The following is a 24,671-nucleotide window of genomic DNA, read 5'->3' as shown; positions in this document are numbered from 1 at the left end:
ACCTCAGCAGTTTCAGAAGTGGCTCCTGTAGCTCGGTTTCTGCAGGGGAGTTTCTGTGTTTGTGCAGTTTTCTGCAGCGCAGCGATGGACCTCGGCCGTGCCCTGCAGTTAAATGACACTGTTTTTACCCTGCTCCTGTGTTCTGGCTTCTGAGCAGTTTGAGCTCAGGACAGATATGTGAGCACAGCCACAGAAGCAACAAGCACGTGTTGCATTATTCTTGTCCCCTGCCAAAAGAATCAGTGGTGAAGTGTGTTCTGAATGGCATCAGCATTTAGGAGAAAACTCCAATACGTACGTCACCCTTGGTTAAGAACTGCTTCTCTGCAGTTTGATTCTGAAACCAGTCCTGCCCCAGTCTGTGCTGCAGTGGGAATTGTGGGAGGCACTTGATGAAAATGGGGTTGCAGGTGGCTTCTGCAGTGAGGAGGAGAGAGTTTGCTAGCAGACCTGCCAGCTGCAGCACAGACACATAGCTCCAAATGTATGTGTTTATTTAAAGGAATGTATGTCTTTTTTAAAAGTTATTTAAGGTTTTTGGGTCTTGAGCGACCATGTAAAATTTTGGGACTTAAATGGCTCTTGTAAAATGAGAATAGTAACTTGTGACTTGTGCTGTTCCCATTCAAAGCAAAGACAGCAAAAGGACTTTAATGTCTTTTACAAACATGAAAGCCAGGTGTACTCTGCACAATAAAATCATTATCTTTAATTTTGACAAACAGTAACAGCACACAAGGTGACATTTCAGTGGAAACAAAGGACAGTGTAAAACAGCACAACGCAACAATGCCAGAAAAATTATGTTTATCGGTGTATACATACAATAAGCAAGGCCCTGAGTATCACAATAGCTGGAATAAACTTTTCAGGCACTAATACTTGTTCGAAAAACACACAATATGTAGGGCAACATTTATCTGTTAAGGCTACATCATTTAATCTTCCAAAAATATGGGTGAATTCTGTTTTGTTATCTCCTTTGAATAGTGGAAATCTAATAACTTCAAATTAAAAATGAAAATCCATTAATTAATAGCTTACAAAGTAGAGCCACAGATGGATAATAAAATACCTATCCTGATAATAGGAGTTATGTAATCACGCTTGATGTGATGTTTTCAAACTTTCTAAAATGATTATTTGAGTAATAGTAACATTACCTTGGCATTCACTGGTGGACCTATAAAGTAAATTTTATTTACTTTCACTTTTTCACTTTAATCAGTGAAAAAACTCAGTTCCTCGTGCCTGTGCTTGTGAGAGCCGTTGACAGAAGTTGGAACAATGTTCCACAGCCATAAAGTGTATCTTCAAACTCGAGATTAATTGGTTCTTTCTCAGCAGCAGAAGCCATCTAACATAAGTCAAAATAAACACTATTTTGGAATTCACAGCTTTACATAAAACAACACTGAACACTTTGCTGCAGTTAAGGATATCAGTACATTCAGATAATCACCTGATTTTTATGTTGCTGTAACAAGAATGTTTCTATAACGTACCCACAAGTAGCTGAATCACAGAAGTAAAGTGAAGTTTGCCTATGGAAACAGACATAAGATACAGACAATGCTTCTTGCAATAGACATTTAGAGTGTAAAGTATGTACAAACCGGTGCTTTGTGGTGAGAGGGTTTAACTGCTTCCAATAGCTGTCTGACATTTGCTGTGCCAAAGCATTAAAATAATTTTTATAACTGGCAAAAGCAATCAAATTGCAGAAACTTCTTTAATTTGCCATAAAATCTTGTCAAAGGTGAAGATTGTTTATATTTACTCTTATAAAAGTCTTGGGGAGGTGAGGGCAAAACAAAGCCTGTTATATAATGCCTCCCTGGGTGCTCTTCTACTCAGCTCAGTTTTTAAAAACTTTTTATTGTTTTCCATTAATTTGTTAGCTTTCACTTTAATACTGGCTGGCATTTCCAACAATCTGAGGAAATGCTAAAAATAACTAAAGAGCAAAATAAATGAAAATCCAACAGGAAACAATTCAACATATTGAAAAGAAGGTCTGAATTTTTTTCCCTGGCGATGATCCTGTATCTTGAACAAATTGAGAGGAATAAAAGACATGACAGGTACCTTCATCGTCTTGTTCTGTTGAGTAAGAAATACTTTGAGGTGCATTTAAATTGGCACATCATACCGAGTGGTTCCCAGTTGTGGCCACAACTGGCACAAGTATTTGTGCTGTCACCTGGCAAACCAGATTTGAGGGCTTTCTGGTTAGAATAAGACAGACTCCAAACCCACAGTGTTTTTTGAGATTCCACCCCCCAATCAGTTTAACATCCAATTAATTTGCATCAATACAAATGTCTGTGCTGGTCTAGTGCAGGATATCTGAACAGCTGGGGATATCAGACAGAAAAAGAAAGTGAGGATTGCTTTTTTTTGTTGGTTTTTCTTTTTTTCCCCCTGCCCCCAAAGACTATCAGTTTGCTTGCATTAAAACTAAGGCTTTTCTCTCTCTCTCTCTTTTTTTTAATTTTATTTTTTTCTTTTTTTTCCCCTTCCCCTTGCTGTCTCCCCCAGTAATCTCTGTGGGCAACCACCAGAGAGCACCTTGGTCACACTTAAGCACCATCAGCCAGGGCCAGCCTGTCCTCTCTGATCCTGCTGCTCAGCAAGAGGCTTTAGGTTAAGTGTAAAGTCAGTTTTGTGCAGAGAGCCTTGTGGAACCAGGAGGCTTGAAGTCCTTGAGACCTGTATGTTTATTCAGTCAGAAGTACTACATAAATCCATTTTGTTTGCCAATTAGCTCTACTGTAAGCCAGCAGACACTGGCTCTGGCTGCTGCTTTGTGTGTTGTAACTGAGTAACACAAAAGCTCTGTTTAAAGCCTAAATCCTGTAATCAATAAATAATGCTTCATGAAATTTTATATAAAAAGACATTTACTTCTCTTAAGATTAAATTCGATTATCTTATCTGTAAGGGGAGACATTAAGGGCTTTTTGAGAGCAAAACTGTTTACTACCCCAATTCTAAAGTGCAGTAGGTGCTCTTTAACTGTAGTACACAGCGAAGCATGAGTGCTGCTTTCAGATTTTCTGGTGGATGTAGAACTATGTGAGCTTGTCTTTCAATCACAGCGTGCTAGACTAGCAGTTGTCTGCTTCAACAATTATCACATGGATAAGGGTAAAAGAAACAAGCTGCAACAGGGAAAATTAGATATTAGGAAGAAAAATTCTCACAGTGAGGGTGGTCAAATACTGGAACAGGGCCCAGGGGGGTTATGAGCTCCTCATCCCTGGAGGTGCTCAAAATCCAGCCGTGTGTGGCCCTGAGCAGCCTGCTGTGCCAGCAACGCTGGCCCTTCGTTCAGCCGTGGGCTGGACTGGGTGATGGCAGAGGTCACTTCTAGCTGAAATTTTTTTCTCTGACTCTGTGGAATATTTGTGTCATTTATAACTTTAATAACGTGGTACTGCCAGAAGAGTGTAAAATGTACTGAACAAATTACTTCATCAGTGTTTTAACATTCAGCAAAGTTATAAGATGAAAGTGTTCAGAAAATTGAAGAGCTAAGAATAACCACTTTCTGTTTAGGAATGCCAAATATAGTCATGGGGTTACTATGAGTGTGTAATTAAGGTAACCTGTAACTTTCGCTATCAAAACTTTAATGAGCATTAGGACTGTTCTGCCGCCTTAGTCTCTTCTCAAGGTCAAAAGTCCTTTGGTTGAATGCTTTTTGAGGTAAGCATTAAGAGCCTCTGCTCCACAGATGATGACATTAAAAGCAGTCAGCGTTGGCCTAGTCTTACTCCTTGGTTTAATCCCAGTGGTCTAAATCTGGTGGTTCTCTTCAGAAATTAAGACCTGAACGTTGTGTTTCTGAAGCATAGCCTGCGTGTGTGAGGTGGATTTAACGTGTGTCCCACTGAAAGCCCCAACAGGGTCTTTGTGTCGCTTGTGCAGCAAAGAGGTACCCAGAGCAGGCCAGGCAGAGGCTGCAGGGTCTCCCCTAGGACTGTCCCCAGCCACAAGCAGTCTAGAGATGCCACGAAGTGGATGAGGAGGGAGGTCTCCCTTATCTTGCAAAAAAAGATAAGGTGAACTGACTTTTAAAGTGCTAAAAATCTCCGTAAAAATAGTGTAAAAACGGTAAAAGTTGACATAGGAAACTGTATGTTTCTGGTGTTAGCTCTGTTTGATTGTTAAGTTGAGTGATTGCCTTGCCAAACTGGCTAAAAGGGACATTTCTAAAATCTTTGAGGGGTTGACATCTAGTCTGGCGTGATTCACCTGTAAGATTCTACCAGGAAATCAGAACTGATTCTTGTGACAGACAGGCGTCAGACATGGAGGCTATGGTCTCTGGAGGAACCAGATCTCGTTGTGTCGGTTGGCAGCAGCTGGGTTTGTGTAGCCTGCGATGATGAATGTATCCTGCAAACATAACTCGGGACTCTCCAGGATTTCCGCCAGCAGGCTTATTTCTCTCATTATAGAGTCTTCGTTGGTGATTCCTCTGAAGCTCCTGTAACAATCAACTTCATATCAAGCTCTTTTTAAAATCCACATTTTTTCCACAGCCTAGAAATACCTCCTGCTAAATTATTTAGTCACGTCTCATAGATGATACTACCTGACTCTGATCTCAAACACATAACAGTTTTTTCTTAACATTTGCAGTAATATGTTGGATGCTTTGTTTGCAGCTACACAGAGTAGTCTGTGTTTTGAGATGCTATTGTATCTCACATCATTTTCCCAAGTAGGTTGGTAACCATTATTTCCTGAGTATCCCAGTCTCATAAAGCAGGCAGCTTTCAACAATTACTAAAAATCAAGTTCTACTCTTTGTTAGCTTTTAGAACTTGATTTAAAAGATGTAACATGCCGAAATTGAAAATTGCATCTTTTTATGTTTTTTACTAGAACAAAATTAAAATGTTTCTTACCTACTATAGACAATGGTAGAAGGCCATTCCTCAATGATGATGTCGGAGTCAAAAGGATGAGGTGGCTCGTCCTGCAGCACGTCGGGCAGGTAGTACGCTACGGTCACGGACTGTGTCATCTCCGATTGAGATTCGTTTGTGTGGACTATGGTCACAATGGGTATTGTTATCCCCAAGTACAGTCCTGAGGAGACACACGGGACTTTTAGAAAATATAAAAGGAGGTCTACATAGAGTGCTTGACTTCTGAACTCATACTGAATAATATAAAGTGAGTACCACAGAGCAGCAAGAGTTTCATTACTAAAAGGAATTCAATAGGGTGTTTTAGAAAAGGGGATTGTGTATTCCAAACAGAAGCAGCATTTTGTTATGCCTTGTAGTTTGTGTGTGTATATACCTGTATCTAAAACCCACATGTGAAAATATGTGTGTGTGTCTCTAAAATGTGGTATTTGGTGAGCTCTCCTACCTTCATGTAGGGCAAGGAGTTTGACTTAACTTCTTTCCTGTTGTTTATCTTGTAAACTGACCTTGTGTTATGTGTTAAGTATTTGAGGGCAAAGAATGTAGGCAAGATAAGGGGGCTGCATTGTGAATTCATTCAGGATCTGCTGTTATCAAACATGTTGCTATATTTTTGCAGTGCTGTAGGAAAAGGTTGTGATTTTGACTGTGCAGGTAGCAGTGATGACTAGGAGTGGGAACTTTGCTTCTGTACACAGTTTGAAAACAAAACTGCACTGTTCTGGAGCCAAAATTACTTTTAAACCATGTTAAAGTGTTAAAAGAATGGGGAGAGTGGGGAAAATACCTGATTAAGGAAAAGCTTTCAGGATCAATGTTTTTAGTTTCTTGGAAAGAGAATTAAGGATTGACTTGATTACAACACATGTACTATTACAGAACAAAACACTGGGCAGTGCAATGCTTTTAATCAACTGGAGAATGAAAAAAATGAGAACTGATGGCTGGACGTTTAAACTAGATTAAATTGGATTGGAAAGTAGGAGCACGTTTTTCATGCAGGCACAAGCTATCTAGGACATGGTGAACTTGCCATTCTTTTAAAGGACTTGAGTTAAAACTGGGTTATCTTTCTGGAAAATGTGCTTCAACCACACAGATTTTTGATGTCCGTTCAAACATGCACAAGTTGAGTATCACGAGCTAAAACGAAGGAGGCAAAACATCATGGTCTCTTTTGGCATTACATTCTGAATAGGTACTTAGAATAGGTGATTTCAGTACTTCTGTGAAAACTCAATGGCTAAAATTCTGTAGCAAAAGCCTAATTTATAGCTGACAGCCTACAAAAATAGCCAGTGTCGATTCCCAGACAGTTGTAGTGGTCACGTTGCCCTTGGAACCAGTGCTGGCTTCCTGCAGATGTTCTCATCTAGCATGTCTGCAGAGGAGCAGCACTTTGGTTTAAGTGCTCTATAAGCAAATGTCCTTATAGACAGGGCAGAGTCTTTGGACAAAGCTAATAAAAGTATCCTCCCAATTAGGAGGAGCTAGTGCATAAATATAGTGTTTTACCTAATGTAGAATTGTTATAGCAATTACCTGAGGAATTCTGCTCACAGATGTACCTCATGAGCTTCATGAATCCAAGGCATATGCTCTGTTCGTACTGTTTTCCTTTCATTTTTATACAAGCCCACTTGGCTTTTCCATACTGACGTTTTTCATAAAGCAGATCTCCAAGCTGCAAAAACAGTAAGATAATAATTTTGGATTTTAAGTTAATCACCTGAAAAACCCAAGTAAACAAAAGTCAAACAATATTTCAGTGCTTTACTTATAGCATAAAGAAGTCACCTTCTCTAGGTGTGTGACGGGAGAATGGCAAGCATAAGGAATGATTTTAAGTACTATTAATAAGTACTATTTAATATTGGTTCACACGCACGTTGTTTCAAGGCCCAAGCTGGTAAGTAATAAGTAGATACCCAAAACCAATGCAGTGTATTGAGTACAAGAATAATTGCATCTTTTTTCAACTGTCAGTGAAATGATCCTGAAAGAAGCATCTGAATTTCAATCCTTCCTCATATAAATCAAGAAGGGATATGCTGCTGATCTTGGACCAGAATTTACTTCAACAGACTACTAGGTAGTCCTTTAAAATAAGGAACTGTCATGTTTGGGACTTGCAGTGTAAAATATTTAGTTGCAATTAACACTGAATAACCTTATTTTTATCTGCAGTTATTACAGTAGTACTGAGAAATTGCTTTCAAGCATTTAATTACAACGTAAAGAGTCAGGAGTCCCAAACTGTTTAGATGAAACACAATCAAATTGTGATATTTATAAATCTGAATTACATAGATCTATTTAAAAGAAATGTGACAAGAATTCTTCATACATGGTTAGTAAAGATTTTCTTGGTTTGTCATGTATTTCAGGCTAGACACTTGTTTGCCTGTTTCCTGAGCTGTAAACAATTTGCTGGACATCAATTTCGATTTTTCATTAGAGAATAAGAGAGTTTTGATAAGATGAATTTGCAAATTGGTGCTTTGATAATGACCCATGATACAAAAGTGCGTGTTTGGTTTTACATTCAGGTATTAATCTCTTTTGAATACTCTTTGCTAAGGTTTTATTAACATGATTGTGTAAAGAAGCAAATGCATTGATTTAAATGAATAGGCAATTTGTTTCTAATGTCAAAATAGGAGGGGTTTTTGTTAAATTAATTATAAAATGTCACAAAGACTGTAATTCCTGGCCATCTTCTGTCCTTCCTGCTAGTTTCTGCCTTACAAAAAAAAAAAATTCACACATGTGAAAACGGTGAGATGTTAAAAATATACCTTTGCACTTATGATGTTAAAAATACTAAATGCTTAAAATAGTTTTATAAAGAAACATATTTTTGGAAGCTAGGTGTGAATACTGAAAACAGTGTTAACCCCCCAGCCGGGAAGGGGAACGGTACCTTTTCCTTGCGCTGGATCAGGGTAAAGGGGATGGTCTGTCTCTCCTGGGGGTTGTTATTCCTAGTCAGCTGCTGAATTGGCTCTGCCATCTCTGCAACAAAATAGCACATGTCCGATTTTAGCGAAGCTGTAGAAGTAAAAATGAAATGTGTTTCATTCTTTCTCTTAGTTAAACTTCAGGGGACTTTATAAGCAGTTTAGTTTGTTCTTCAGTATTAATAGGAAAAGTTAACTGACTTCTCTGTCCTGTTAGGAACAGATTTCACTCTCCCACTCCTCATATCTTGCAATTATTCAAGCGTCTCTGGAAAGCTTTTGGAGGTGCCCGGTTTCCTGGCTCTGCAGATGATGTTGCCAATTCTAGCAACTCTTTCAGCGTTGGATTAGTGTGTATCCATGTGAAGAAGTAAATAGAGTTGGCAGCTCTTGTTCGCAGCTTCCAGGAAATACACTGTGGAAACCGTGTCGTTTCCAAAAGCTGTTGCAAGGCTGCAGCCAGCACGTCAGGGGAGGTGACTGTTCTGTTCAGTGCTCGTGAAGCTGCATGTCACGTGCTGTGCCTGGTGTGGGGCTCCATGGTACAGCAGTGGCATTGATGAACAGGAGATACTTTGGTGGAGGGTCACCCAGCTGGGTAGGGCAGGGTGAAGCGCAGAAGGGGCTGGGAGAACCTGGTGTGCTCAGGCTGGAGGGGAGAAAGGGAAGGTGGGGTGTGAAGGGGGGATTGAAGTGCGGAAACGAGATGCGGGAGGAGAAAAGTGTCCTGTTAAGTTAAAGAAATGTAAGATGAGGAAACTTAAAATTCCTCAGTGTATACTTCACCGAAGAACTGTGTCTTAAGAAGATGTGATTGTTTAAGAAAGAAATTAGAACAGAGATTTGTGTTAACACAATTGTTTTTTGTTGCGTAGTAGTTTTATACATATGTGCTGTCTGATTAGATACCAGATATGTCAGATGAAAGGTTTTATTCCAGAAGACTGTTGACTTAGGGAGAATGTTAACACTCTAGCAAAATTGAAATGTAACATATAAAGGCGGGAGCAAAGCAGGTTGCAGTGTTCTGCTTGTCAGGTTCCATTACACCTTGCAGAAGGAGATAGTGGGTCAGTGTTCTCGAATAGTCATAGTCACCATAAAGGTGAAATGGAACATACCGACTTTATTTGACTAACAGGGACACTGTGTTTTGCATGCTTCTTGTCTTTGCCCTGGCCCGTTGTCTTGCCCTTTGGGACAAGAGGAGCTCGGAGCACAGTCTGACACGTGTCATCACTTCTGGTCTGAGCACACACATTTTGGTGGCGGATCATTGTGTAAAGGAGAGTGTTAATAGCTGACTGCTGTTGGAGAATGCTGAGCACCTGCGTGCTCGCTTACCACTACTGAGATAGAACTGAAACGTGCTGTGACTTTTTGAATGATTCTCACAGTTTGTAAGAAATTAAATAACGAATGTATCCCCTATTTCTAGCTGTAGTAACACTAGCAGGCATCCAGCCTGTGTTAGTCGTTGCACTTCCCAGCCAAGCTCAAATGGATACAAGGAGGAAATATATTATACTTGCATATACAATACTAGCATATTCTAGTACTTCTGCAGTTCTGTCATTTAAATATGGTTGGATTAGGTGTATTTGCAAGTGTGGTGGCCTTGCCATCAATTCTAGCTGCAGTTCATGAATGAATTCTGCTTGGACGTTGATCCCTAACAGACAGGCTTGGAAACTCTGGATATAAGGTTAGTCTTAGGAGTGGAAAGCCTCTCTTGCAAAGGAGTTGCTGAAGTAATGTAGGCATTTGTGCACTTCGATAGAGGATTAGAAACTTAATTTTTATGTGCAGTGTTTGAAAGTCTGGATGTGAGTTTCTGCCATACTGCCTCATGGTGTGTACTAGACATGCAAGAAAAAGGCTGAAGCTTCAACTGAAGAGCCCTTCTCTTGGGTGTTTTGAGTGCCTCAGGATCTTAAGTGGAAAAGTCAAGATGATGAGGGAAGAGAGTATTATTGATGTTGCAGAGAAGAGGGGAATTAAGATGCAGGAGAATTTACTTGGTCTAGGTCACTTAGCAAAACTGTATCTGAGCTGGGAATCAAACCTAGGTCTCCTGGCATCCAGTGCAGGGGTTTTAGCTTGAAGACTATTTGGAACAGTAAAGATCCTTTTAATAAAGGGGAGAAAGCTACAGTTTAGTTAATCTTAAACATTTTTTTAAAAATGTCATTGGGAAACATTTAAAGTGTAAGTAATAACTGACATGTGAAATTGATCTCTTTGGAGGCTGAGAGAAAAATAAAAGTAGGTTAGACTTCAGCACTGAATTTTCCACAGACCACTCAAGAATTAGGACTCTAGAAAAGTTAACTCTATTTTTAGATTCCTTTATTGATAAATGTGGGGGTTTAATGTTTTTTTTTTCTCTTTTCTTTCTTCCATATTAATGCACAGGATAGGGATTATAACTACATAAAGTCCTGTCAGGAGTTTTATTCTTCAGTTCATGAATCCATGCCTGTCAGGCACGACAGTAGAACATTTGGTTTATAAATCTCTTAACCTGGATAATACTTAGATTATGCTGCCTAAAAGCAAGTGAGCTGCTTGGCATGTCGTCTGTCAGTCCAGGATTGCAGACTTGAATACTGGTGTGACAAAACGAGGCACGATGAGTTGTAGTGGTGTAGCTAGGTAAAGACTTAGTTTAATTACTTTTAGTTTTAATTACTTTTCAAAATTGTGATTACAGTTGCTGCTGTAGGTAGGTATTGGGAAAGAGGCAAATCTTCACAAAGGGATTTATATAGGTAAGGCACACTTGACAAGGCTTGCACACAGCAGCGAGATTGAACAGTATTTAAACTGTTGTGTGTCTTAATTTGTGTCTGATCGGACCTGCTGGGAGTGTCACTGAAGTGGGAGGCACTTGTCAGCTGTGCCCTTACATAATGTACCTGCACACAAAGCTTGTCATTCTAGAGTAGAGGAGACAGCTTTGTAATGCTGGGAACCAAAACCTTCACGCTGAAGAGAACCACCAGCCATGCACCTTGGAGAGAGTTTTGATGGGTAGCAACTTTCCTGAGCTTGCTTGTTAATGAATGTCCTTGTATTGAAATTAGGATTGAGACATTTGAAGTAACTGCTGTAGCATGTTTTCTGCTTCTACTGGGAGTAGATAAAATGTAGTTTGCAAGCCAAGGAAGTTAGATTATACCTTCCTGCACCTTTAATTTTCTTTTACCTTTTTGTTGCAAGGTTTAACATAGGCTAGTCAGTCAGTCTATAGGATTAAGATCTTGTTAACAGTACAGATTGATATGCCAGCCATATAAATATCTGTTGCTCACATCTCACAAAATTTTAGATTTTTAGAAGGCTCACAGTGATCCTGTTACCCTTAAAAGGTGCTAACAAAAGCTACAAAGCAAGTCACCTTTTTGAAAGGTATATTGTCACCACAGAACAAAACAGGTGTCAGAGCTTGTGGCAGCTTTCACGCTCTTGGTGTGCCCCATCCAAGGAGCTTTCAGTGACACCAGCTGCTGGGATGGGGCACACCAAGAGGGTCATCCTGTGGCTCCTCTGTGCGTTTCCCTGAGGCTCAGTAAGCTTTAGCTGACCAGATACCGAACATGGATGTTAACTCTTAACTTGGTCTTTGAAAGGACCGTGTAAACTAACCTAGCAAATCTCTTCAGGGGGTTTTAGTTGAGATGCAGCCTGCTCTTGACATACAGCCTTGGACGATATCTGAGGAAAATATTTTCTGGTTAGATTTTTGTATCATTAGCTTAGTGTTCTAAAGTAAACCTTTTATGATACAGTAACTAAACCACGCTAAATTACTACTTTTGACACATTTCCTAGACTTGATATCCTGCCTAATAAATCTTAATGAATCAGGGCATTAAATTTCCTATGTATCAGAATACCAGATAACCTCACGGGAAGGAATCTTGTTTTCCTCTGCACAAAGCTACTCTGAAGGAGCAACTTAGCATCCGTGTGCTCACGCCTCACTCGAGCATGCCTTAAACAGAGCCCCTCTCCTCTGCCCCTGCCTCTGGGCCCCCCTAGAACCTGAAGCTGTCAGATTTGAAGCACTGATTACAGACGCAAACCCGTGGCTGCTGGAAACTAGGGGAGGGCACTGCTGGTGCCAGGCACCCTGAGACCCCTCCTAAGGGGCAGCGAGGACAGGGCAAGCCACAGAACTCTGTCGGACTGACCTTGCTCTTCTTTTAGTACCTGAGGGGGAGTTAATTTTCATTGTTAAAACGTCAGAAAGATAAGATGATGACTGGAAAAGGAGGGTACCCTCTTTGCTGTGCTGGAATATAGAAAAAGTTTTTAAAGAAGTGATTTCATTTTGGTAGTGTCTAGTGCAGTCTGTTGTTCGAGGTTTTGCTACTTCCCAGCCTCTTAGAAGGTGATTTATCTGAGCAGTGGAGATGCTAAAGGTCTCCCCTTCCCCACAAAGGGCAGTGCAGATGAGTTCAAGTTTCTGAATGAGCTAAGTTTGCAGTTGCTCTCTGCCGCTTGGTGTGAGTTATCTGACTTGTTACAGTCTTTCAGGTTCTTCAGTCTGTCTTAAAATTGAAAGCAAACCATTTCTCACTGAGATAAGCCCGTGAGGCTTACTGTGAAAAAGCAAAGTTGATCCTTTTGCTTTATTTCAATTCAACCATCTTTTATTAAAGGACTAACCTCTTGGATAGCTACAGTGAGGAGAGATTCATAAGACTTTCGGCAATAATTAAGACTGAAAACTCACATCAGTCCTTTTTAGTATAAATAGGTCAATCCACTACTACTGCAGCCACTGTAACTTAGAAAAACCTTTTGAATCACCCTGTGCAAAGCTGTAGCTCAGACTTTGAGTACCAGAAGCGTATGGAACGACGGTGGGTGTTTATTGCCACCCTTTTGCTGTGCCCCCACACATCTCCAGCCAGCCCAAGGGCCAGCCCGAGCCCCTGCTCCAGAGCCGTCGGTGGAGGGGGGCCGATGGGGCCCTGCCCCACACCCTCTCCAGGGGCCAGCGGGCTCCCAGCCCCGAGGACAGGCTCCCCCCGGGCTCTCCGGAGCAGGGGGAGGTTTGGAGGTGCCGCAGCCTCGCCGTGGCACCGCGGGGCCCTGCCAGCACCGCGCCGCTCCCCGCCTGACACGCGTGCGGGGCGTCCCGCGGGGGACCTTGTCACCAGCATCGGCGGAGCTGCCGAGGGGACACCCTGCAGCTGAAGGTCAGAAATGACCACGAAGGTCACGGTACCGGCCGGTGAGCTCGGCAGCACCGCCTCGCTAATCCCCCTGAAGCCCGGCGGGCCGCCGTGGGTGTAAGCGGCTTAGCGGTGCCCGGCCGGCCCTTACCCCGCGGCACGTCCACCTGGTGCCCCCTGCCCACGCTCTGCCAGTAGCTCAGCAGCCGCTCCTGCTCCTCGTCCTCCATGCGCTCCGCCTCCTCCTCCACGCTGCTGCCGTTGCTGTGGTACGCCGAGTCGGGGCTCTCCTCCGCCATCCCGTCCAGGTCCTCCAGCGTGATCATCGCCGGCGCGCCCGGCTCCGCGCCGCCCATGCGGCACCCGCCCGTCTCCATCGCGCCGAGCCGTGCCGAGCCGAGCCGGGCTGGGCGCGCTGCCGCCGCCGCGCCGCTTTATGAAGGGATTTGAGGGCGGGGGGGGGCGAGGGTGGCACACACGAGGGCGGCCCCCGCCTCTGCCCACCCACCGCCGGGCAGCGCCGGCCGGGGGCGGAGGGAGCGGAGCCCGGCCAGGGTCCCTGCGCGGAGCCGGCGGGGCTGGGCGGGCGCTCCTGGGGCTCCAGGCTTTAAGATCCACGCAGTCAAGACCTTAAAGAAGTTTGATTTTGTATGTTTTTTCCTGTTAACTCATGCTCTCTTTCCTGGCCGTTCGCTTCATCATCTTTTTTTCCCCACTGCTCTTCACATCCTGTTGGTCCTTCATTTTTGTGACTTTTATTTTTTATATATTTTCAAACCACGTTTGAAAGGTGGATCTTTCATTCTGTCAGGGCAACGGTTGGACTCGATGATCCCAGAGGGCTCTTCCAACCTGGTTGATTCTGTGATTCTGGGATTTTATTCAGGAGTGTCTGCGAGTCGTTCCAAACTGACTCCAGTTAGGAGTGCAAAAGCCATGGGTCACTTTGTTATTGAAAGTCCAGCCTTGGAAATTGCCAGCTGCATAATTTTGCCCTTGCCTAGGCAAGCCTTTATGAGAAAGAGGTGGATGGGCAGACCTGTTATGGGGATGGCTCTGACAATTAAAGCAGGATCTGAATTTGAATCAGGGGTCTGCGTGGAGCGTGTGGTTCTATTTGTAGTTGTCTTTCATTCCAACTTTAATGTGCAATAAGTGTTGCAGTCCCTTTTGCGCAGGCAGGAAAGGGGAACCTCTGGGAATTTTAGAATAATAGGCAAATAGCCCTCTCCCGTACACTGTTGGGATGCTTGCAGGAAGAGACCAAAAGCTGGGGATGCAACTGTTGACTCTGAAGTGACGCTTAACCTGCCTGCCCCCCCTGCCTTTTTTTTTTTCTGATCAGTACCTTTCTTCCAGGCTCAGCTGTGGTTACCTACCTCCAGGGGCTGATCTTGGTGTGACAATTGCCTTAGAAGCTGGAGATATGCAAATCTTGATCGTGTACTTCTGATACTACAGACTGAAATCCTGCTGTTCCTATACAGTGTTCCGTCTGTCAGCCAAAGCTGACCAGCCAGGGACTCTTAATTTCTTGGAGAATTTGCAAATGGAGGAACAACTGCCAGCGGGAATGTCCTGAGAGAACAGTTCTTTCCTGGTGAATTGAGCACGTGGGGTTTTTTGCAGAACAGTGGAATGCACTGCTTACAGTGAGGCAGAGTTCCTCTGTGAGGACGTTTGGCCTCTTAGTTGTGGGCGGTGTATCAGCATCACAGACTTTTCTCTGATCTGAAATTCACTGAGAAGGCAAATCCTTGACAGATGTTGGAGATGATGCTTGCTGAAGTGTTTGGTTGTCTGATGATTTGATTTCATGGTCAACTACCTAGTGTAATGGCAAGGTTCATTGAAAGCGTGCTGGAGTGGACTGTATTTTCTGGCAGTGATCAGGTTTTCCTTGCAAAGATAAGGCTGAACTTTCTTTGTGGGGCAGCTCCATCGCTGTGGGTAGGTACTGTGTGAATCATTACCTGTCACAGGTAGTGTCTAATTACACTTTAGTACAGTGCAAACACTGCCTTCAGTTTTGTGGGTAAGGAATTTTCCATGTGATTTAATTCTCCACATAATGTTGGACGTTGGATTATTGCTACCAAGTGAGGGAATCTTGGTTCTTGGAGATTTCTTCCAGGAAACCATTATTCTTAAGAAGAGCTGACTTTTTGAGGCAATGTGTAGAGGCTTTTCCTCTGCCTGTCCTGCATAAATAATTCTGGCACTTTCTCATAGAAAACAGTCCCAACTCTTTAGTTCAAGTATTAGTTATGAGAATGAATAGTTGCTTAAATGAAATTATTTCTCTTTAGAGGGTTGCTAAGCATCATTGCTGGAGATAGAAAAAGAAAAAAAAAAAAACCACTAAAAAACAACAGCCAGAAAAATTGAACATTTGTTCAGTTGAACAAAGCTGATTTTTGTTGTATTTGTTTTTTTCCCCCTGACTTGTTAATTTTGTGTGTGACTGCTGGCTAATAAATAGCCACTCTTGAGAGAATATGGTTTTGGTAGTGCTGTATTCTTGGTGCTTTCCTAGCAGATTGTATCTGGATATGAAAGAAAAACAAACATTCAGCCTTGCAAATTGAGGATATGAAACATCCTCAGCAGGATCCTTCTTTCTGTCCCGTGGCAAAGTGATATTTACTGCTACAGAACAGCAGGTTGAGATAGAAAAGCCACTTCTCTCTTACAACCTCTCAAGTAAAAGAGTAAAAACGTCCTCAGTGAAATTAATTGAAAAGTAAAAACTGTAGGCTGCCTTTTTTGTAACTTTTAAGAAAGGAGAAATGCTGTAATAGGAGAAAGCCAAGATGTTAGAAGAGGACAAACTTGTCTCTTTTTGATGAATACCAGCTCCCAGGGAAGAACAGTGTATGTCCAACGTGTAACAGATCCCCGGAGAGTGGGAAGACTCTGAAGTGTCTGAATGAGTTAATATAAACTTGACAACAAAACTTGCAGAGGCACCAAGTTCATTCCCAGGCTGTTGATCAGTATTGGGTTTGGAGAAGATCAGCTTAAAAACACTGTACCCTGCTGTGTGCCTGTTGCTTTATTTTCAGTACTGGAAAGGTAAGAAAATATCTGTAGAAAGCTTACACAAAATAGCACTTTTCTCCTCGTTAGGGGTTTGTTTGTCATGACTCTGAAGTTTTATAGGAAGAATAAGTAAAACTGAGCCCTTGTCATAGTTCCCAATGCCTTTCTCAGTTGCCTTCTCTGTCATAAACCCACATTTTTTTCTGTTAATAATTGTCCTCCTTCCCTTCTTTGGTGTACCATACTATGATTTGAGAGGCTTCATCAAATGTTACAATAAATTGTTCTCACTCTGTACATAAACTTTATGTACTCTGTGTGGCCGAAAAGTTTCTTTACAGTCAGTGAAAGGTCTGTAAGCTGCCCCAGCTCACCTGTGAGACACACTCCTATGGCTGTGGGGCTGGTTGGTTCTCTGTTGCTGGAATCACCAGGTACTTTCTTTTCTGGTGGAGCCTCAAGACTCTCTCACTTAACCTGGAGTTGGCAGAGACTAAACATGGTTTGTTCCTGGGACTTCCCCCTGGAGGTTACTGTCAGGAATATTAGGTTATTGCACTTACACTTCTCAAGGTAGCATGCTTCATGAAACCCAAACCTTTCTAGTTTCAGTCTTAAAACAAAGCAGTGATTGCTCTAGCTCTTCATCTAACCTTCACTGGGGCTGCTCTTCCCTGGAGGTGTAGAAGGCGCTGGTCTACTCTTGTGCCTTCCTGCGAAATCCGTTTGCTCTCCCCCAGGGCAGTATGATCACAACTCTGTGGTGAAGATTTGTGATAAATACACTTTCTGAGCTATGTTTCCAGCTATGGGTGGTGGGGCCAGAGCCTGGAAGAAGTCTTCTCTTTCCCTTTGTTGTCTTCCTTCACTCCCTTTGTTGAAAATTTGAAAATCTGGAGCAGAGAGTGGAGCTGTCAGTCGAAGCTGGGAGCGCTGGGGAGAGCTGCAGGGGACTTGGGAGTGGACCCTCTCAGTCTCTGTTTTGTGAACATACAGTCTGCTCAGTGGCTGGTTTCCCTCAAACCCCTCCTCTGCTCTGAAAGAAACGCAGTACAAACAGTTATTGATGCACGGGAGATTTCTTGGTTTTCTATGGCAAAGAATGCTTGCAAATCTGCAGTAAAATAATTAGGCCAGGCCATTTGTTTAGAGCCTTTGTTTTTTATTGTGCCAAGAGAGAACAGATTAATAGCAGGTTTTAGTGAGGTGTAGCTGAAACTAACGGTTCTTTGCCCTGCAGGTTCTGCTTGTAATATACGTGGTAGTCCTTAGCTAATGTAGCTCCTCAGCAGGTCCTAAGCTACTCTCAGGTACAAGCTTCAAAAAATCAGCGTGATTTGCTGAGGAAGATGCTTTGTTCAGCAAAAATCTTTATGTTTTTGGCAAGTTTAGTGCAGTATGGGATGATTTTAGCCTTTGTATATTGGAAGTAAATCTGTCGGCTTTTTGAACCCAATTTAGTGTGCTAGAAAAAGCCATGAGTCCTAGTAAGCAATTAATTCAAATTAATTCTACAGTTTTGTTTTTAGATGGGTAATGTAACACATAAATGTTTTGGAAAGATTGAGGAGACTTTCCAGAAGTATTATCTTTTTAATTAAAAAGAAAGGTACGGAGGCAAGATAAATGGAATCACTCTGAGCAGTGCTTGTTTCTGTATCTCTACTAAGTAGGTTATGTTTACTGTTCCTTATTGGTTTTGAAGCTCCAGGTAACCGGATCCTGCTGTCTTTCATAATAGTCTTCCTTGGTTTGTTTTGCAGAAGATGATTAAATCAGACAGGGGTGTACATTGAGCAAACAGTGACAATATCATTTTCTTACATGTTATAAACTAGGTCAGGGGATGAAACATAAAAGTACATGTAATGGGAATTTCTTTTTCTAAAAAGTTATGCAACAAGTATAGGAAATAATAAACCAGTGCTGAAATATTATACTTATGTGGGCATTACTCTTTAATGAAAACATTAATTTATTTTCTAGAGAAACGTATTTGTGTTCAGAGACTGACTCCATTTCCACTACTGGAGACATAGATTAAGCTTGATCGTCAGCATTTCAGGTGTCCTCATGCCCAACTGTTTAGAGTTTGATGGGAGGGTAAAGAGCTATTTCAGTGGCATCCCATTAAAATAAAAAGCCCTGAGTTATCCCTTGCATGGTCAACAGCTGGTTTTGTTTGTTTTAAATACCTTTTTTGTAAGCTGGCACAGATGTTTTTGTCTCTGTCCTTTTAAAGTGATTTGTCAGATACAGGCCAGATTTGAAAACAACATAACCATAAACTGTTTGGTAAAAGACAAAGTTTTGAATTTTTAACTCTTAACACTGAGCCAAATATGAGAAATTAATTTCTTTCCAAGTGGCTTGGTGAATGTTTTTGACTGTATTTTAAGAAAAAATAATTTGATTTCCTTTTCCTTTTTTCCTTTCCTCCAGAAACTCCCAGCAATATTGTCGTTTCCAATTGGTGTTTGCTTGTTGTTAGTGGTTTATTTGGTCTAATTAATCCATTAGTCTTAATTAGAAGGAATGCTTTGGGATGGTCTGTGCTTTGCTTTGCCTGGGGAGCCGTGAGGCCATGGCCCAGGCTCCCTGTAGGGAAAGGTAAACCTGCAGATGGGGCTCGGAGGTGCCTGGGGGCTCTTTGGCACAGGTGGGCGTTCAGTCTGCCAAGAGTCACGGAGCAGGCAGTGCTCCTCAGCACCATCCTGCCCTCGGAGCTGCTCCCAGAGGCCTCCCAGTGCTCCTCAGCACCATCCTGCCCTCGGAGCTGCCCCCCCCGAGGCCTCCCAGCCACTCCGGTGGGCATCGCCCCTTTCCCTTCCAGCCCGGTGAGCTGAGCTGGGTTCGTCTGAGCAAAAGCAGCAAGCTGCCTGGGACGTGGTGTCCCAGCTTGAAGGCCCACAGCAGGTAAGAGGAGCAACCCAAGATGCACAAGAGCATTCAGAATTTGGGCTTTGTTTCTATTCTTTCTCAGCAGCCTTTGCCAGTTCTGATCTGCTCAGCCTGCTGACCCCAGCTAGCTGCAGGTGGGGAGTGGGCAGTGTGGAAATTCCCCAGCACATTGTTTCCTCAGTTTGGCTGGTGCTTTCACAAGTGTTCCTTCACCCTTCCAAAGTTCTCTTTGCTTTTTTGATTCTTCGGGGGATTAATGCTGTTGTAGTGGACGATGGCAATTATTCCCCCTGCTTTTCTCAGGATTTGCCACTTAGTGCCAAGTGGGCACTGTACGCAGAGTAAGAAGCTAAAGGAGTACCAAACTATAAAAATAATCGAAGCAAGCAGAGAGAAGTTAAACTGAGCTTCCACTGCGTTGGCAGGGTACGAGTAGAGTGTGGTTGTTAATAATATTTGTGCATCCTCAGAGGCTCTAAAAACCCAGCACGAACTAAGTGTGCGAAGAAGACAAATGGAGTGTTGTTACTTGGTGTGTAAACACGCATTGCACTCTTACAGTTGACTTTCTGTTCCTGTTAGGGCGTTCTGTCTTTGCAAGCTGAAGTCATACTTAGATCAGTATTGTTTGAGGCCTGAAAGTTAGACCTGTTTTTATTGGTTCAGTTGGACTTGATTTTCAGAGGTCTAGGGAAGTGATCGTCCCTCTGTACTCGGCACCGGTGAGGCCGCACCTTGAATCCTGTGTCCAGTTCTGGGCCCCGCACTTCAAGAGAGATGTTGAGGTGTTGGAGCGAGTCCAGAGGAGGGCGACCAAGCTGGTGAAGGGTCTGGAGGGTCTGACCTACGAGGAACGGCTGAGGGAGCTGGGGGTGTTTAGCCTGGAGAAGAGGAGGCTCAGAGGTGACCTTAGTGCAGTCTACAACTACCTGAAAGGAGGCTGTAGCGGAGAGGGAGTCGGCCTCTGCTCCCAGGCAACCAGCAACAGGACAAGAGGACACAGCCTCAAGCTTGGCCAGGGGAGGTTCAGGTTGGACATTAGGAAGCATTTCTTCTCAGCAAGGGTCATTAGCCATTGGAAGGGGCTGCCCAGGGAGGTGGTGGAGTCACCATCTCTGGAGGGGTTTAAGAAAAGCCTGGCCATGGCACTTAGTGCCCTGGTCTAGTTGCCATGGTGGTGTCAGGGCAATGGTTGGACTTGATGATCCCAGAGGGCTCTTCCAACCTCATTGATTCTGTGATTCTGTGAAAGAACAGCAATAAAGGGATTAGGTGTTTGTTACGCTATAGCTGCCTTAGTGCAGTTCAGCTGAACTGGTCTTAAAATGCCCAGAAAACTTGGGCAGCACTGTGTGCATGTAGGCAGCTACGCGGAACTATCTGCTGTCAACCTGAGTCACGACTGCCTTTGGAGAAGCTCGTTACTGTGCACTAAGGTGTTTTTGGTGCTACTAGCCAAGTGGGCCAACAGATTGTAAGTAATTTTTGTAGAGCAAATCTGATTACTCCAATTATTACAGAGTTAGTGCTCATGCAAAGCTAAGGCTGTGAAAAAAATCCTGACCACCTAAGGCTGAGAAACAAAGAGGAAAAACAGGATTAAGATGAATTAGTGCAGGTCAGTTCCCTTGTTTCACTGATGTGGAAAGCAGGTACATGTGATGTATGAAAACAAATTGTCTCTTGGCGTGGCTTCCAAAGGAAACGGGGCACGCTGCTGTGCCATGCCCTTCTCCAGGCGCTCAGTCCTCTCTGCTCGCGTCTCCCAACTCCCATCCCTCACACACAACTTTCTAACCCGTTGGCTACTCTTCCACCTGCGCTAATTTAGACTTCTCAAAGATGAACACAAGTTCTCCCGAGACTGAGAAGCCACTGAAGTTAGGGTTACCAGTAGGAGGGGGAGCTGCAGCATGAGTTCAGTAGCTGGCCACCCGTCCTGTTTCATTTCCCCTCTGCTCGCTCAGTACTTGTGTGATTATAACAGCACGTTGTGTGTTTCCATTTCTCAGTTATTTGATGGATATGGGGTTATCTTGGGGGCAGGAGGGTGTTTGTCTATAGGATGGAGAGCAAAAATCCTTAGGGAACCAAGTTGTAAAAATTCTGCTGGTCTTAGAAAAAATTTTGAAAGTTAGCCTAGAAACATCCTGATAGTGGAGAACCTTAGGGTGAGGCAGAGCACCAGGCTGTCATCTGGTACGGTAACAAATTATTCAGAAATCATTACAGTCTGTCTTGAAAAATTCTATGTTTCAAATAAAATAAATGCGCTGCTTGTGTTAGATCTGTAAAAATAAAACTACTTTAAAGGGCTAAATATACACAACTTCACATCTCTTGTGTACTTTTGTGCTTTGTTTGCAGGTGCTAGAAACATTTGCTGGACGCCTGATTAAAATAGGAGTTTTAGTAAGGCGGGATATCCCCAGCCTTACAAAGTACCAGATAATTCTAGCAAGAGATCAGTATAGAAAAAACCCGTCTTCACAAAATGGGGTAAATGTCTTTATTTTTTCCACGTTATTAAAGTAGTGAATAAATAGTAATACTCCATAGTGTATAAAATTTCCTGGTACATTTTAAGTAGATTTCCTTTGTAACATTCTGTTTTTAGTCTTGGTATAAAATATGCCCACTTGCTCCACGTTTCTTAATGCTAATATGGGAAAGTTAATGAAAAGATGAAGAACTCCGTTTCCAAACTGAACTTGTTTTGAGAGCTTAGATTGTAACTACTGACTGCCAAATTCACACTTTCCCCTCAAAGCTACATCACTGGCCCTGTTTTGCTGTAAATTGTCATAGAGTGTTCAAATTTCGCAAACTTAAGAAAGAATATTACCTTAAAAAACCCCAAAACTGTGTACCTTAAAAAGAGCATTGGGAAATGCACTTCACAGCAGGCAAGACAACTTTCCTGACTTAAATTGTGTAGCCTGTGTAGACGTGCTGGAAATTTTGCCAAATACTGATGGATGGTTCAGCTGTCAGACTTTGGGTGTTGCTGCATTGGAAAGTAATGAGCTAATCTTGGAAGATAATAGAGGTGTTTTGGAGAGCATTTTGAAAGTGGAAGAAGATTGCCTTCACTGATCATTAAGAGCTGTGTAACCTGTTTCCTGAAGGTTTTGATAGACAGACTAATCGCTGTGCATTAGTTTGTGCTTTGGCTCTGTTTCTCAGGTGCCAATCTTATTTTTATCACAAGAATAGCAGTATGATTCCTGCTGCTTGTCGACTTCCTGATTTAATGAAGAGTCTGTTTTGTTTTCACAGGGAATGCATCAAGGCATAATTGAAGGAGATTTTGCACTTTGTATCAGTTTGTATCATGGCTATGAGCTGCTGCTGCAAATGGGAGTCCGGTCGTTATTTATCTACCTTTGTGGAATTATGGATGGATCAAAAGGTGAAATGCCTTCAGGAACATCCTTCCTTTTGCTCCCCTCCTTCTCACTTAATTTACCTCATCTGTATGGCTAGTCTTGCACAAAACAGCTTCTATAATGGATGGATTGCAAATGTAATTGGTGTTTTGTTCCCCTTCATCCCCACTGGAAATATGTTAGCATGGTGTTAAAGACAGAATATGTTTGGGAAAGCAAATGTGTTTATATGGCAGCAGTTCTGAAAGAAATAAGGCACAAACAGAACTCAAAGTGACAGTAATATCTCTCGTGTGACAGAATAACCATTAAACAACTTAAACTGAGAACTAGCTTGGTCTTGCAAAGCAATTCCTTCCCCTATGGCAAAACTCAAGTGTTTTTCATGTTTAAATTCTATAATGGCATCTTCCCTGAGAAAATATTGATGCCAAACAATGTTTGTTACATTTTCTAAAGCTAACGTGTATCTTTCAGCTCTTGAAAGGAGCTTGCTACTCCTGAGAAAGCTTGTCTTTTGGATAGCAAAAATTATATTCACTCAGGAGATTAAACACTAAGATATTTCAACTTTTTACAAAGGGTTAACCCGTACGAAGAATGAACTGGGTCGTAATGAGGACTTCATGAAGCTATATCAGCAGCTTAGAGACATGTTTTCAGACACATCTCTGGCTTCAGCAAATGGAAATGTTTACAAGAGTAAAACAGGTCAGTATTTCCCTTTTAGGGACAGAATATTTACTGTCTGTTTAAATGGAACAGTAGATACCTCTACTGTTCATTGTGATACACTTAGCTAGTATTCTTTATTCCAGGTGGTTTTCCCCAGACTCTTATTTATTTATCTGTCTTGCTATCTCTCTGTCTATCTTCTCTTGGTGGTTTTAGCTATGTTCAAACAATTTTCTATGTTTTTTAATGTGATTTAAAATGAAAGGTTAAAATATTACTGTTTGACTATATATCTTTTCCAGTGTGACTGTAACAAAAGTAACAGCAATTTCTCAAAAACTGAGTTTAACAAATGTGCTTCCATAAGTAGTTTACTGATTTGTGTGTTTAGGTGAATGCAATTAGACCTAGTATCAGGAATTTGTATGCCCGACTCAGAGAATTATAATGGGAGGAAATGACGTTCACTAACCCTTCATACTTGTGCAGGTTTATTTACATCTTTAATTGCTTTATTTCCTTTTCAGTGTTTGAAAATAAAAAGGAATTTATCTACAGCCATCCAAAATTAAGGAAATTGGAGGAAATTGTAATAGAACACTTCAAATCGTGGAAAAAGGGATGTTCTGGTAAGTACCAAGAACTCAGATAAAATGCATCTGAACAGTTGAACCTGTGGATGAAAACAAGTAATATCTTACGGATTTATCTCCTAATTTGTTCAAGTGCTTCTTTATTGTCATGTGTGTTTGTATATCTTCTGTGTGGAAAAGTCCTCTTTAGAAGAACTACACCATAAAATTTCATTAAGAAAAAACATTCTAGAACCTATCATTATTGATTTGAGATAAACTGTTCTACCAACTTAGTAAAACAGTGATAGTAAACTCATTCCTAGTGCTACCATGTCTCATGATTTTCATAGTCACAGAATTTGTTCTGGAAACCCTCTCTCAGTGCAGTGTTACCATTACCTTCTGCAAAGTTAGATGCAACGTAGCTATGGAGATAAAGGATAAAAGTTCTGATATCCAGCCTGGTTTGAAGAATGACAAACTCCGGGGCATGGATTTGAAGTTTAAAACCTTCAATTACATTCATCTTTCTCTCATTCTTTTTCATCTTGAATGAAAGGGAGAAAAAAATGTGTCATACAGTAGCATGAGATTATGAAGCAAAATACTATGAATCATTCAGACATCTCTGGTTTTAGGAAGTTTCAGCTTCTAGATCCAGCTGTTGCTTTGGGAATGATGACATCACTAACAATAATTTTTTTTGCAACTTCTTCACTTTTTTCCTTGTCTGTTTGCATCTTTGTGCTCTGTGAAGTTCTGGTTATTTCTGACCTGCCCTTCTGTTTTGGTTTTTGGTGGGGTTTTTTTGTTTCTTTTTCCTATCTTACGTGCTTGATTCTCAGAATACACTTCAAATGACTGCTGCTTTCTAGTAGCAGTCCAGGCAACTTTAAGTTTCCTCATTTCTACTTTTATTAGTTTATAATATGTCCAAATGCATTTAATCAAATTACTTTCTTCTTTTTTTCTTTTTTTTTTCCCTTTCCTTCCATAC

General features: G+C 42.0%; 2 protein-coding genes across 5 annotated transcripts in view; one reads left to right on the top strand and one right to left on the bottom strand.

Moving 5' to 3' along the window:
* Window positions 1–24,671, top strand: part of FANCM (FA complementation group M) — a 73,079-nt gene that overhangs the window by 4,715 nt on the left and 43,693 nt on the right. For all 4 annotated transcript variants that reach the window (XM_068416730.1, XM_068416729.1, XM_068416731.1 and 1 more), the window contains exons 5-8: window positions 21,403–21,534; window positions 22,315–22,447; window positions 23,007–23,135; window positions 23,627–23,728. In XM_068416730.1, coding sequence (XP_068272831.1) covers window positions 21,403–21,534; window positions 22,315–22,447; window positions 23,007–23,135; window positions 23,627–23,728 — 496 coding nt within the window. The remainder of the gene's footprint in view (window positions 1–21,402; window positions 21,535–22,314; window positions 22,448–23,006; window positions 23,136–23,626; window positions 23,729–24,671) is intronic.
* Window positions 4,145–13,510, bottom strand: LOC137672419 (heme-binding protein 2-like). The gene is made up of 5 exons (XM_068416639.1): window positions 13,244–13,510; window positions 7,870–7,961; window positions 6,489–6,630; window positions 4,920–5,103; window positions 4,145–4,495 (listed from the first exon to the last, which is right to left on the bottom strand). Exons 1-5 carry the CDS (start codon window positions 13,467–13,469, stop codon window positions 4,324–4,326), a joined length of 816 nt encoding a protein of 271 aa, XP_068272740.1. The 5' UTR covers window positions 13,470–13,510; the 3' UTR covers window positions 4,145–4,323.

The sequence above is a fragment of the Nyctibius grandis genome, chromosome 20 (assembly GCF_013368605.1).
Source record: "Nyctibius grandis isolate bNycGra1 chromosome 20, bNycGra1.pri, whole genome shotgun sequence".
Lineage (NCBI taxonomy): Eukaryota > Metazoa > Chordata > Aves > Nyctibiiformes > Nyctibiidae > Nyctibius > Nyctibius grandis.
This window is presented reverse-complemented; position numbering and strand designations above follow the sequence as displayed.

What these genes read in the sequence shown, in the direction of transcription:
- LOC137672419 (XM_068416639.1), bottom strand. Translation starts at nt 13,469, where the DNA reads ATGGAGACGGGCGGGTGCCGCATGGGCGGCGCGGAGCCGGGCGCGCCG. An exon ending in CCAGGTGGACGTGCCGCGGG is followed by an intron (nt 7,962 to 13,243) that starts GTAAGGGCCGGC and finishes ATTTTGTTGCAG; the next exon opens with AGATGGCAGAGCCAATTCAG. An exon ending in TCTACCATTGTCTATAGTAG is followed by an intron (nt 4,496 to 4,919) that starts GTAAGAAACATT and finishes TGATTGTTACAG; the next exon opens with GAGCTTCAGAGGAATCACCA.